The sequence below is a fragment of the Cyprinodon tularosa genome, unplaced genomic scaffold (assembly GCF_016077235.1).
Source record: "Cyprinodon tularosa strain WSP-4 unplaced genomic scaffold, ASM1607723v1 ctg257, whole genome shotgun sequence".
NCBI classification, from domain to species: Eukaryota; Metazoa; Chordata; class Actinopteri; order Cyprinodontiformes; family Cyprinodontidae; genus Cyprinodon; species Cyprinodon tularosa.
Genome location: NW_024038953.1, coordinates 61,838 through 76,807, shown reverse-complemented (window position 1 = coordinate 76,807; position 14,970 = coordinate 61,838). Strand labels below are relative to the sequence as shown.

The window sequence follows — 14,970 nt, the reverse complement described above, 5'->3', positions numbered from 1 at the left end:
TTCTCTTCGCCAAAATCAGGTTCGGCCGTGCAAGGTTGAACTGAAATGCAACTTAAATGCTGAAGAATCTGTTTTGTTAAGCGCTGTTCATCTGACATGACTATAACCAATTGATGAGCCTGATGCTTTTTCTCTTTTGTGTCAATTCACCTGAAAAATATTTAGAATTATTGTTAATCACAAAAATTTGATTTAATATACTATAAAGCTATGCATTAAGGGATGCTTAGGATTACCCAATCACAACAAGAGGCTAACTTTTTCTTTTTTTTTTTTTTTCAGGTTTTCATCAGTAACTTGTCTGTTCGACAGATCAGCGGATCAGCTTGTGCAACCTGGTAAAACTTCAGAAACGCTGGATAAGCTTGTAAGTCATTATTGTTTTTATAATAAAAACAACAGTTTAAGCCGTTAATATATTAACCGTATACTGGTAAGAAACAAGGTTTTCATCTGAAATGTTTCTTTTTTTTTCTTTTCTTTTTTTATAGCAGAATCTTGTTAATTTGAATGGACAAGGAAGCCAGAGGCATACAGGTAAGAAATAGATAACATGCATATCATAGAATATTGATTTAATTGGTTCAACATCTGCTGAAATGAATTCACATTTTCCTCTTATCTGTTATCTTAGAGCTTTGACATCTAGGGCTTTCCTATCGATGTAGTAAACATCTATTGGAACGACATTCTACCCATGACCTACAATGAAGTTGCTGTATAAAACGGGCTATAAAATCTGCATTAAATCTGTGATTAAATTGCAATGATATACGTTATGTTTTGCAGCCCTAGTTTAAATGTTTGATTGTTTTCCGATAGCAACATTTTAATTTCTGCTGCCTGTTTTTTTTACAACTACAACCTTTCTGTATTATTGAAATTAATGTTGATCTATTAGTCCCTTATTATCTGAGCTAAGATGTAGCAGTGTTCCTAGAGGCCAGCAATTCAATAATGTGTCAAAGCAACAAAGTAAAAACAGTTATTGATAAATCTAAGACTAATGTAAAAAATCTAGACACCTTTTTGGAAAACAAATTGAGATGTTATTAAATTTGAAGACGTCAGAAGCCCTCTAGACCCCCTGTGATAATTGTCTGATTTATATTTAATCAGTCAGATTTCTCCAATGTTCTGGTTATTCCCTAAATCTGCAATAATCAACTCCCAAACCTGTTTTTGTGTGTAGCCCATGTAGGAAAGCCCCATAAAGGTTCCATAATGCCTGTGAAGAAGAGGAAACTGCCTGATTCTGAGGAACAAGGGCACAAGTGTAAAATAACAAGGTACATTCTCTTTTAAAAAAAAATGTTTTCTCTCTACATGAACCTATTTAAAAATGCGACCTCTTTGGTGAGCAATTAAGCTCTGATGATTCTTTTTATTTTTTATTTTTTTACCTCCATAGAAACAATACATAAACTTATTATTTACTAATTATTTACTTATTATTTACTTACTACTTATTATTATAAAAACTCTTATTTTTACCGGTTCTTGCCGTGAGTTTAGACGTCTTGTTTTGTACGTGTCTTTCATGGGGGAGGGTTGCTTTTAACCCTTGACAGGAATTAAAGACAAACGCCTTTGCTGCTGCTCTTGGTTTGTCTTTATTGGCAATCATAAAAAGTTTGAAAATGTTATCTGGTTCGGTAGCGCTGCGTTTTCTGCAATGGCCATAAACATGAACATTTATGATGACAGGGTTTCTTCCTGGGATGGCAACGGTGTGGATCAGTTTAACAATCATTCAGGGAATTTATGTCAAGTCTCGTTAAGATTACTGCATAAAGCTGCCCTTTCTACTGGGAACATGTGATTAGTGGGGATAAAAAAATAGCCTTTTTTTTTAAGTATTTAAAACATCAAGTTAAAGGTTGTTTGGACTGATAACCCAGTTTTACGTATTGGTCTGATAAATAAAACTGGGCCGATATTTATTCTTTGTAGTTACTGTTTTTGTTTCAGGAGGATCAGTCATGTTGTGTTTTAGTCATGTGACATTGTGATGTCAATGTTTCATGGTGTGCTAGGAGGAGGGAAGTATATCGGCCATGATGGCAATATTAATATCAGGTTAGGATATTGGTGCACATTTACCTATCTGTGCATTCTAGTTGAAATAGTTGACAGTAAAAGTTTAGACTTTTGAAATGATGTGTAGAAACCTAAGTCTAGCTTATTGAAATCATAAAATTGAACAGTCATCAAGGTTTAGTTTCTTTTAGGCATTCTTGCTTGAATTTATGTTTTGTATTGCAGCTTTACCCGTCCTCAGGTCCGAGGTGTTAAACCAAACAGTTCTGAAAGGCAGTTTTCCAGTAAAAGGTGCCTGGCCTGGTTCCACAAGTATGCTGGTCCTGATAAGGTGGTTGGTCCAGAAGCCATGGAGAAGTTCTGTGAAGACATTGGTGTGGAACCAGAGAATGTGAGTCAGACTGGGATTGAACCTGGATCTTCTTAATTTACCACTGCACTTTAACTGGTTTAAATATTCTAACAACTCTACTTGGTTTTGTTTCAGATTATAATGTTAGTTTTGGCCTGGCATCTAGAAGCTGCAAAAATGGGATACTTCACTAAAGACGAATGGCTGAGGGGAATGACAGTACTACAGTAAGTGCTTTTTGTTTTACTGCTTCATTTTTGACTATAACTAGCATTTATGAATGCAACATTTCTGTGCTTTTCAGATGCGACTCTACTGAGAGGTTACAAAGCAAACTCGAATACTTGCGCAGTGAGCTTAATGACGCTGTAGCCTTCAAAAATATCTACAGATATGCCTTTGACTTTGCCAGGGTAAGTCTGTTGATGCATGCTGCTTTTAATTTGCTGCTACACAATGAAATCACTTTAAAGGGATGTACAGGTGTTTTTGTCAGGGCTTTTAGTTATGCCTTAGAAGCATGCAAACTAACATGAGCTTAAATCAGCAGGGTCAATCTCGTAATAGTTAATCATATGTAGGAGTAAGTTGGTATTAAACTCATCTACTCTGCATCTTTTTGAAAAAAATCAGTATAGTTATAGGTGATGCGTTTAGTTGAAGGGGATTATAATTTGGTCAAAGTTGTCTCTGCTTTGTAACCAGATTCTTTTCAGATTTGTTAAAAGCACTTCTATTCACTTACATAAGCTTTTCCTAATTCCAACATCATTGAAACAATATTGTCCTGCTGCTTGGGGCAAACATGGTTAAATATGTGATGTACACAGATTTTTACCTCTTCAAATTAGAAATGACTTATTCCTGATGGCACTGACTTGAAGAATTAAAATGGTGAGACGGTTTAAGAACCTAGGCTTTCAATTCAGTGCTTTTTGTTTACAGGATACAAACCAGAGGAGTTTGGACATGGACACGGCGACATCCATGTTGGCTCTGCTACTGGGAAGGACCTGGCCTCTTTTTCCTGTCTTCCGCCAGTTCCTGGAGGTAAACTGCTGTGTAGAACCAGCGAAGGGAATGTGACAAGTCTTCGTACTTTGGGAGATGAAGAGCATAGATGGAAGAACTAGAGCTGTTTGTGCTGGACAATAAAGTCATTTTGTGTTTTTGATTCAGTTCTATGATCTACACCAAGGTTCCAGTTCTTTACCAGGGATGGTGCTGGATCCAATTGTCTGGTTCTGTAAAAGAACCTCATTGTTTTATTCACTATCCCAGAGCTGAAATGGAGCAACATCATATTAAAGTGTAGCTCATTTATTGCTTTAACCTCCCTATTCACCGTGTGATGGTGAAGGATAGTGGCACGTTTTAGTACAACTAAAAAAAGTTTTCCCTTTAAACAGATCTCCTAATAACACTATCTACTTAATTAGCACCTTTTTATACACATATTTCTGTCAAGGTGACTCGATTTAAATAAAACGTGGAAAACCTGAGTGTAAGCTTATCTTAAGGAGCAGGATTTATTAACACAATGTGGAGATGTTAAAGGGCAGACTGTGTTAAAGGACTCTAACATAAGTTTAAGAATAATCACTCACTCAATCCCACTGCATGAATCAGCCTTGGTGAGATGAGACAAAATCTTCTTTTCCTAATTGTTTCCTCATTAGACACAGGGTTTTTATTGTTTTAAATGTTGACCTATGGATAATAAAAATAAAGTCCTGAGAATATACAGGTGCTGGTCATAAAATTAGAATATCATGAAAAAGTAGATTGATTTCAGTAATTCCATTTAAAAAGTGAAACTTGTATATTATATTCATACATTACATACAAACTCATATATTTCAGATGTTTATTTTGTTTAATTTTGATGATTACAAATGACAACAAATGAAAATCTCAAATTCATCATATCAGAAAATTAGAATATTACTGAAGACCAATAAAAACAAAGGATTTATAGAAATGTTGGCCAACTGAAAAGTATGAACATGAAAAGTATGAGCATGTACAGCACTCAGTATTTAGTTGGGCCTCCTTTGGCCTGTATTACTGCAGCGATGCGGCGTGGCATGGAGCCGATCAGTCTGTGGCACTGCTCAGGTGTTATGATAGCCCAGGTTGCTCTAATAGTGGCTTTTAGCTCTTCTGAATTGTTGGGTCTGGTGTATTGCATCTTCTTCTTCACAATACCCCATAGATTTTCTATGGGGTTAAGGTCAGGAGAGTTTGCTGGCCAATTAAGAACAGGGATACCATGGTCCTTCAACCAGGTACTGGTAGCTTTGGCACTGTGTGCAGGTGCCAAGTCCTGTTGGAAAATGAAATCTGCATCTCCAAAAAGTTGGTCAGCTGCAGGAAGCATGAAGTGCTCTAAAACTTCCTGGTATGTGGCTGCGTTGACCCTGGACCTCAGAAAACACAATGGACCAACACCAGCAGATGACATGGCACCCCAAACCATCACTGACTGTGGAAACTTTACACTGGACTTCAAGCAACGTGGATGAAGTGCCTCTCTTCTTTTCCTCCAGACTCTGGGACCTTGATTTCCAAAGGAAATGCAAAATTTACTTTCATCAGAGAACATGACTTTGGACCACTCACCAGCAGTCCAGTCCTGTTTCTCTTTAGCCCAGGCAAGACGCTTCTGACGCTGTCTGTGGTTCAAGAGTGGCTTGACACAAGGAATGCGACAGCAGAAACCCATGTCTTTCATACGTCTGTGTGTGGTGGATCTTGAAGCACTCACTCCAGCTGCAGTCCACTCTTTGTGAATCTCCCCCACATTTTTGAATGGGTTTTGTTTCACAATCCTCTCCAGGGTGCGGTTATCTCTCTTGCTTGTACACTTTTTTCGACCACATCTTTTCCTTCCCTTCGCCTCTCTATTAATGTGCTTGGACACTGAGCTCTGTGAACAGCCAGCCTCTTTAGCGATGACCTTTTGTGTCTTGCCCTCCTTGTGCAAGGTGTCGATGGTCGTCTTTTGGACAACTGTCAAGTCAGCAGTCTTCCCCATGATTGTGTAGCCTATAGAACTAGACTGAAAGACCATTTAAAGGCTTTTGCAGGTGGTTTGAGTTAATTAGCTGATTAGAGTGTGGCACCAGGGGCCATCAATTTTGAACCTTTTCACAATATTCTAATTTTCTGATATGATGAATTTGAGATTTTCATTTGTTGTCATTTGTAATCATCAAAATTAAACAAAATAAACATCTGAAATATATGAGTTTGTATGTAATGTATGAATATAATATACAAGTTTCACTTTTTAAATGGAATTACTGAAATCAATCTACTTTTTCATGATATTCTAATTTTATGACCAGCACCTGTATATGGTCCGGGTTCAGTAAAATAGTAATTATTAATTTTAATTGACCATTTTACAATATAGTGACCAGAAATACTTTTCTTGTTAAAAAAAATAAAACCTTTTTTTTTTTTTTTTTTGTATGTATTTTTTTTATAGTCCAGTCAGCACATTGTCCTTTATTTGGTTCATTTGTTTTTAAAACCTCGTCTTCTCCAGCGACTCTCCTCCTGCTCCGTCCTTCTTCACTAATGACCACACCCTTTATCTTCCACAGCAGTCAAAGTATAAAGGGTTGAATAAAGACCAGTGGTACAACGTTCTAGAGTTCAGCAGGACCATCAACACAGACCTCAGTAACTACGATGAAGACGGTGCTTGTGAGTATCAAAGAAATTCACTAACTTAGCTTTTGGTGCTGCTTCAAAATGAAAATGGATGATAACAGGACTTTACATCAATTTAAACTTTATTTTCTCCAGTGAGACTTTTTTTGATTAGGCTTTATTCGGATTGTGAAATGAACAGTGCTGTGAATGAGCATTCATTTATTGTCCTGCAGGGCCTGTGCTGCTAGATGAATTTGTGGAATGGCAGAAGACGAGGTCAGCATCTAGGCTGCCATGCATCACCAACAAAAGGGAAGGCGAGCGAAAACTAACCGCAGAAACTAAACAGCTGACATGAGAACAAAGGCCGATGCTGGTCTCACAAATGCAAAAAAAAAAACCCAAGTAACAAAACCTGGACTGCAGACTAATCGCCGTGGACTCTACCATCAACATCCTGTCAGAGATCCTCTGCCCTCGGTAAACAGTTGCTGGGAGTCGTTTCTCTCGGAGTAGAAGTTCATATTTGTTTTCCTGGTGTTCATTTGGAGAAAATCTGGGGAAATGAAATCTGCTGAAAGAATTGTGGAATTTACTCCCCGGTTATTGTTTTTGTTTCGTTTATGTGTCTTGTTTAGATGTTTTCACTGTTATTAAAAGGAATTCAAAAGTATCAGCTGCTATTTTATTACAGTTTGAAATTATCACCAAACAAACAAGGGCAACATAAACAAAACATCTCACACTAGAATTCCTGGTGAATTTAAAGGAGAAATGAATTCATCCATTAAAAAATATAAAGTTACCAAAACATGAAAATAATAGCATACTTCCTAAAGGATTCAAAGTTTTCCTGTATGTGTTTAACCAGTCTCTTTACATTCATTGTTTAGTTATTGCCTTCTAGATAGCTGAATCAACAGATTAATCTTCATCCTTTGAGACACATTTCTTAAATCTTAACAGATGGAGGAAGTTTTTAAAAGCGTTGCCTTTTCACAAATGCTTCAGGTTTATTAGAAATGTGGTTAAATAGGTTATTTTAAAGTAAATTAACAATTAAGCTGATGGCTTTGGTCCATTAGGTATTAAAGGTCTATAGTTAGAATATATTGTACTTGGTGTCCTATTAGAAGTCCTGGGTGTACAATTCTGGTCACTGCAATATTTTTTAAACTATTCAGACAGCTGAGAGAGGAGGAAATGTTTCACTTTCTCTGACATGGACAAATTTACCTCACATGAACAAAATTATCTTGGAAGAAAGGCCCTAATATATCATCAAAAATTTTACATTAATTCCCATCTCATAGATGTAAATTTACACACTGCAGATGTGTCAAGTAATGAAGTACAAATACTTTGTTACTGTACTTAAGTACACTTTTTAGGTATCTATACTTTACTCCATTACTTATTTTTATTCCCATTTCTGACTTCTACATATTACATTTTCACACAAGTATCTGTACTTTCTATTCCTTATATCTTTAAAACAAACGTTACTCGTTACTCTTGGCTTCGGTTTAATGTTTATATTTTCACATCATGTGCTGCATCCAATGTAGATCATTGGCGCCATCAACACCTAGTGAAAACTAGTGCAAACGTGAATTGTCTAAACCATGCTATAATGTAGGATTCAGAAAAAGATGTTGAAATGTCTTAAAGGTTGGACGCAGGCGAGACCGTATCGGGAGATGGAGACCAACAAGACCTCCCTCATCCTTGGCCCTATCTCAAAGAATTTTTCAAAATTGTCGAAAAATTTAGCTTTCAATTTAGTGGCACCTGGCTGTTTTTTTTTTTAAAGGTTACTTTATACTTTTAAGTATTTTTTCGGAGCACATACTTTTTCACTTTTACTTGAGTAAAGAGGTCAAGTTGATACTTCAACTTAAGTAACAAATGTGTGCAGTTGTGACACCACTGCAGACTTGTAATCAGTTAAAAGATCATGGAAGTGCGATTTAACCTCTCCTCAGGTTTTTTTTTTTTTTTCTCCTGAAATGCAATGCAAAATGAGATGTTTTGAAAGGATAGATTATTTGAGTCAAGGATAAACCCTGCCTCCCCTTTCTCTCAGGTTCTCATTCTAACAATTAACTATATTCTATAAACCTAAAATAAATACCTACTGCATGAATTTATAATTTACACATGCACACATCTCTTCAATATGGTTGCATTTTATTTCTCACCTGAAAATGCCTTTTTAAGCACTCATTGAAGACAGAGCTAATGCAGTATTTCCTTTGTACCTTGTTAAAAGACACAAAAATAAACTCCTAGACCGAAATTGGCACTTCCATTGATATTCTACTTTGATTAGATACAAGTGTAAAGAACTGACATGTATTTTATAGCTTTTTCTGCAGGTTTTCCATTCAGTCCCAAAGGCTCCTAAATCTAAGGTTCTGATTCATCTTTATAATCTTTTCATCCATTAAGATGCGACTCTAAGGAATATATAATGCGGCGGTGTCAAACTATGAGTCCAAAAGTGCTAGAAAGTATAATTAAGAGCTCCACCATTTTAACGTTTTTCTTTCATCCATAAAATCTGCTAAACAAAAAAAAAATTTGAATAAAGGTAGATTTTTTTTTTTTTTAGCAAATGAAGTCATTTTTACGTTTTAATTTATAACACATTAGTTGTGTGTTTTTTAAGAAAACCCAATCATTTATTTTTAGTCATGAGAACAGAACTTTAGTTGATCTTCCTTTAAAAACTCCTCAATTTAACAGATTTTACCAAACAGGTTCACAAAAATATCTTCAGTAAATACACTGGATGTTCATGCCTCTGAAATTAAATAAAAATCTGCTGATAAATAAGTACTTGTTATTGTACCTTCCATTTTTAGACAACTTTAATGTGTAATTATTAAAAGCAGACGATCCTCCAATAGTGTTGCAGTCAAAGGCCACAAAATCATAATATAAATGTGAAAATTTCAATATAAACTGTTTCTATGAATTATTCAAATGAATTATTTTTCAGAAGTGTGTATTCATGATGATTCTAATGAACCTCTCAGCTTTAATGTCAACACTCAGTGGGCGGAGCTAAGAATGCTGTAAACAGGATGATTGGTCTGGAGCTCCATTATTGTACACCTTGAACAATCAGTAGCTAAGAACTGTTACCTGTTTAACTTGTTTGTTACTGTTATAATTCATAGTAGACTGTAGTACAAGAAACAAAATGTTTAAGGATTTCACCACTTTAGTAAAGAATTATTTCATAAGTTTACATTAAAGACATTTATTTTATTTCTGTCTAAACCTACATACTCTAATGGGGGCATAGTCCCTCTCTCCAGCTGTGAGAGGCCGGTCACACCCTGAGTTTATTGCTTTTTTTAACTTGGCAGACATCTTTAAAATTATTTGACCATTGGTAGTTTCTCAGACAGCAGACTTTGTGTTTGTCTCTGAGGTCTTTTTCCTCTCCACGAACAGCCTCCAGTCTGAATGGTTTTCTTAAATCTTCATGTGGAAGCCCTGCTTCTCCTCGCCCTGCTCCTTCCCCGACTCCATCAGCCCTGTGGAGGCTACTGCCATGATGGCGTTCAGGCGCGTTAGAGAAAGGGAGCGATGTTTGAGCCTGGGGGCAGGTTCTGGAGCCTGGGGGGCAGGATCCGGGAGGTGGCCGTATCTCTGGCCGTCATCGTCATACTGGTATAAACGGATAACGCGGCTCCGACGACGGCGGGAAGACGACGTTGAAGGCTCCTCTTCGGCTGTGTCGTCCTCGCTTTTGTTGCTCTTCTCATCATCCGTTTCCGTGGGCGACTGGGCAATCTCCTCATCCGTTTGTTGTCCTCCATCCGCCTCTCCGCTCATCTCCTCCTCTCTTCTGCTCAGCTCCCCTGCTCCACCTTTCTTCCCCATTCTTGAGACCCTGCTTGCTGCTCCAGCCTCCTCTAGGTCTTCACTTTTGTCTTCCTCCGTTTCACTACGACTCCCTTCATCTTGCACATGGAAAGAAGGTTTAGCAGACTCTCCCCCCTCATTTTCTTCATCCTCACAACCTTCCTCCTCCTGGTTGTAATCACATCCTTCCAAGTATGCAGCTCCTTTCTGTTTCTCCTCATCTCTGTTCCGGAAGCTTCTCTTAGGTTTGGCAGGTGGAGATGGTGTTGTAAGGAAAACTGGTGTCTCTGTGGTTCTGGACGGCGGAGCATTATGCTGCCTTGTTTCAGTCCTAAAGGCATGGCTATTATACATGGGAGGCAGGGTTGTCATGGTGACCCGGGAACTGTCTGGCACATCAGGCTGGTGTTGTCGCTTCTTTCGTGACATCCTGACCCTGAGTGCCTGTAAGCATCTGAAAGAAATCAATCTTTGGGTTAGTAAATGTATTGACATCTCTTAATCACCCTCACTCAGGTTTGTTTCAGGTTATCATCTCCTGCCATTGCAGTGAGACATATTTAGTAATATTTATTAATATGAACTTTTGGCCTTTTGCATCATGATCACTGGGACTTACCGCAGTATATCCTTGTTTTTAAACATTGTCACACTTACTAACAATAAAATAATTAGGTTCTTCCAATAAATGTATGTGGTTACTTTTTTTTAAATCATATGAAAGAAGGGGTGTACCTACCCACCTACCCACCCACCCAAATCACAATGAACTGGAACAAGTTAGACTAATACTTTTGAATTGCATCCATCATTCTTTTAATTTTTTTAACTCCAACCAATATACAAACTACAAATAGGAGAGAAAAGGCTTATAATAAAATCTGAAGGAAAATACTTTTTGATAAAATACCAAATAATCACATTCCTTGTTCCAAACCCACCTGAGAACACGAGACCGTAGCAGAGCTCCAGCGCTGAATCCCACCAAAAACGTCAGCAGCACCGATGCAGCCACCGCTCCGGCAAAAGTCTCATCCGAAACCACAGCTGCATTCTTCTCTGGGAAACCTGCGTTCCTCCTGAACCTGTGTGCAGAACAACTGTTGCCGCGCTCATCCTCATCCGCTACGTTTTGGTGGCTCAGACCTACATGCAGCTCATAGGGCCACAGTGTGGATCCATCCAGGTGAAGCAGGATGCAGTAGTACAGTCCACTGTGATGGATGCTGGAGTTTGGGATCACAAGATGCCCATCGAGGTGAATAAACGCTGCGTCCAGGTTAGACTGTGAAGAGGAACTCTGGAGGTCACCAAATGGGGTGTGCCAGAATTGGACCACACCTATAACAAGAGACAACATATTTTTCTTGCCTTTTTAATTTTGCTGCTTTTTCACAGAGGAATTCAAGAAATAAATGTGCAATACATCAAATCAAATAATAGTTTCTAAATTATAATGGTAAATTAGAAAACTGATCAGAAAATAACAAAATAACAACAACAAAAACGCCAAGTGCAAAATAAGCAGCTGCCACTGATGCCCTTTTTAGTCTTATGACACTTTCTTTGCAGAGAACAATTTGTAAAAAGATTAAAAGATAAATCACCCTGCTGCTTATATAGAACAGTATATTCTCTTTTTCACAGAATGTAGAAGTCGGCTCTAAAAATGATATATATATATTTTTTTATCTTAAATAAGTTACATATAATGCACTAAGATTAAAATGTATTTTTCCCCTTCTTAAAAGTAAAAAAAAAATAAAGTAAGTCATTTTACTTACCTGCGCCAAGTCAATTGCAAACATTTATTTTACGCTTCTCTCTTACTTTTCATTCAGTTTTTGGAGTTCAAGTTGTCTGCTTTGTGTCAAAACAGCCTATTTTATTTGCTTTATTCTAAAGAGCCTTTGTTATGCCTGAACAATTCAAAGCTTAGAATTAAACGGCTAAGTAATAAAGATTACTCTGAAAGTGATTTAGGAACTTGACAGGACTTAAACTTCACAGAAAACCTTGGACCAGTTTACAAGGGAAGGTCTGATTCGCTGGAAAATTAGAAAACTGATCAGAAAATAACAAAATAATTGTTAAAAAATATATTGAGGTCTCACTACTCAAACATTTGTGAGTTCTGTTTGGCAGCACATTCATCCAATGGGGTTGGCTAACACCTTTATGCACAAGGTGATTGATCAGCAGTTTCCTAAATGATTTACACTTCAAATTACTTTAGCATTAACTTAGCTAAAGCAAAAGGAGTTACAGCTATAACAACCTTTAATATGTTTTATTTCATTTAACATTTATATATTCTTTTTGTGTATTTTTTCCATCTGGGAGGTTTAATATAAAAGAGGCTAACAGCGAAAATATATTTGCTTTGTTTCCAGAACCTTTAAGCTGCAGTCCAAGTAGCAGGTGCAAAAAAAATAAAATAAAATAAAATAAAATAAAAATTGATTACATAAAAAAAAAAAAAAAAAAAAAAGATTACAAAACAAATACTGGGTGTTTTGTTTTTTTCTGATTCTGATTCCTCCTTTTTTTTCTAATTATGGTATGCAAAAAAAGCAGCCATTAAGCTTATCTTTCCAAGATAAGAATTTACTCGAAACGAAGTCATTTAGAATGTTTTTAGAGCATAAACAGTAGTGTATAGGATTCGAGTTTCGAGTAAATTATGGACGCTACCCACTCAGGACACATGGAATACATTGGACGAGCAGTATGGAGGAATATTGACACGTTTTTTGTGGACTTTTATGGACCTTTCTGCCTCGGGCGCCATAGACCTCCATTATTTGAATGTCAGCAGACAGCAAGAAGCCTCCCAGATCTCCAGATGCATTTGAGATATCAAAAAAGTACTCCAGAGTGTTGTTCAGCATGGGGGTGAGTAGAAAATGAAGGCTAATCATGTTTTGGGTGTACTATTCCTTTAAAGCAGATCTGAACCATTGGACTATCATTGGACTCTGGCCTCCAGGCCCACCCATTAGCACTGACACATGTTTAATGAGACTATGTGCTATGGGAGCTGGGAGTTTTCTACAGTTTTAAAATCAGGGAACAAATCATGGGTGGTGAAACAAAATAAACAACTTGACAATCTGTTGTGAAATGGGAGCAAAACATTTTTTTTTGTAAAAAAAACATGTATTTTTATTACAATTCTAAAGAAAGAAAATCCAATAGCATGACGATTCAGAGCTTAATAAAAACCAAAAAATGGCCCTTTATTGTTAACATTTTGACAAAGTGACTATAATAAAGGACTAATTAGCTGTATTTATCAAGTCCAGTAAACTTTGATCAACCATAGCACAAAATCAAATCTTAAATTTAAACTGGATATTTGTAATGTATTAACAAATCATATCAAAATACTGTTTGATTTGTAAAACCTTCTTCATTCTAAAAATAAAAACACAAAAAATTTGATTTTAGAGCTTTTTTGGTATTTAATAAAAAAAATAAAAGACAAGAACATGCAGACAACTCAAACATGAACAGTGTCATGGTTTTGTCCAAGTTTAATTATATTGACGAAATATTTTATATTGAGTTTTCGTTGGTCTTATTTCGATTCTTGTGTTCTAGTTATTTTTGATTGTATTTGAGTTCTTAGATATTTCTTGTTTGCCCTCTTGTGTCAGTCTCCTTTTCCCTAGCTCCCTTCTTGCCTCTGTTCACACCTGCTCCCAATCTGCTAATTAGTCTGGTCTTTGATTGTCACTCCCATATAATCTCCTGTTCAGTCACTCTTTGCTGGTTTGTTGACATTTCTTTGTCACCTTAGTGTTTTGAGTATTCCTGGTTTTCAGCGTTTTATATTTTTGGATTTTTGCTTCTGTTTAACTTTTGTTTTTTAACCTTCAAGTAACCACCTTTGTGTCTGCATTTGGGTCCTGTCAAACCTCCACCCTCACTGTGAAAGACAGGATTATTCTGAAATAGTTTTATTTGAGTCTTCTAAATAAAATATGTTCTACAAATCTTAGGCTGTTATATCTTGACCTAGCAATGATCAAAAGTTGGTACTGTACATTCAGCAGGATGTCCCACGCCAAGTGCAAAATAAGCAGCTGCCACTGATGCCCTTTTTAGTCTTATTAAATTTTCTTTGGAGAGAACAATTTGTAAAGAGGTTTAAATATAAATTCCCTGCTGCTTATATAGAACAGTATATTCTCTTTCACAGAAGGTAGAAGTCAGCTCTAAAAATGATATAATTTTTTTTTTATCTTAAAAACATTACATATAATGCACTAAGTTTAAAATGTATTTTTCCCCTTCTTAAAAGTAAAAAAAAAATAAAGTCATTTTACTTACCTGCGCCAAATCAATTGCAAACATTTATTTTACGCTTCTCTCTAACCTTTCATTCAATTTTTGGAGTTCAAGTTATCTGCTTTGTGTCAAAACAGCCTATTTTATTTGCTTTATTCTAAAGAGCCTTTGTTATGCCCTAATGATTCAAAGCTTAGAATTAAATGGCTAAGTAACAAAGATTACTCTGAAAGTGATTTAGGAACTTGACAGGACTAAAACTTCACAGAAAACCTTGGATCAGTTTACAAGGGAAAGTCTGATTAGCAGGAACCAAGAACTGTTTTCAAACTATTACTGACACCATGTAGGCTGTTCATAAAATATTATCAAATGAAATCCTCACCTTCATATTTTCCGTCTCCACAGTGTAAGATCAGCTCTTCCTCTGGTTCACTTTTGACCCTGCAGGTTGACTCAAAAGTCACCGATCCCCGACCAGAAACCCGGCCTCCTGAATTCACTGAGGCAGCCAGAAGAGCTATGAACGTTAACCACCTCATAAACATTTTAAACCTGCAGGAGAAACAAAGTCAGCTGCGTTTTTATGTGCCACACAAAGTGAAGGAGATCAAGAATGTGATCCAAGCAGCTTTCCTGTTAAACACACAAAAACAACCCTATAAAACACAACTAAAAACAGCCAAATTAAATTTGGAATACAATGTTCAGATTTGTTACAACTGCCCGTGATTTTTCTTGTT

At 36.6% G+C, this 14,970-nt stretch overlaps 2 protein-coding genes across 4 annotated transcripts in view; one reads left to right on the top strand and one right to left on the bottom strand.

Moving 5' to 3' along the window:
- Positions 1-328: 328 nt before the first annotated feature.
- On the top strand, positions 329-6,728 carry dcun1d5 (DCN1, defective in cullin neddylation 1, domain containing 5 (S. cerevisiae)). 2 transcript variants are annotated; one of them, XM_038288476.1, is made up of 9 exons: positions 329-367; positions 492-537; positions 1,193-1,289; positions 2,266-2,431; positions 2,528-2,619; positions 2,697-2,805; positions 3,338-3,442; positions 6,004-6,106; positions 6,289-6,728. In XM_038288476.1, the coding sequence occupies exons 3-9, from the start codon at positions 1,225-1,227 to the stop codon at positions 6,411-6,413; spliced, it is 765 nt and encodes a 254-aa protein (XP_038144404.1). In that variant the 5' UTR covers positions 329-367; positions 492-537; positions 1,193-1,224; the 3' UTR covers positions 6,414-6,728. The 2 variants fall into 2 exon arrangements, with proteins under 2 accessions (XP_038144404.1, XP_038144405.1); XM_038288477.1 differs by having other exon boundaries at positions 347-367; positions 495-537.
- Positions 6,729-8,906: 2,178 nt separating this feature from the next.
- The window catches only part of LOC119785735, a 63,404-nt gene continuing 57,340 nt past the window's right edge, over positions 8,907-14,970 (bottom strand). The window contains exons 5-7 of one of the 2 annotated variants that reach the window (XM_038288500.1): positions 14,613-14,783; positions 10,876-11,275; positions 8,907-10,388 (exon numbers count right to left, since the gene is read on the bottom strand). In XM_038288500.1, coding sequence (XP_038144428.1) covers positions 9,542-10,388; positions 10,876-11,275; positions 14,613-14,775 — 1,410 coding nt within the window. In that variant the 5' untranslated portion in view covers positions 14,776-14,783 and the 3' untranslated portion in view covers positions 8,907-9,541. The remainder of the gene's footprint in view (positions 10,389-10,875; positions 11,276-14,612; positions 14,784-14,970) is intronic. The other variant, XM_038288499.1, reaches the window with a different exon arrangement.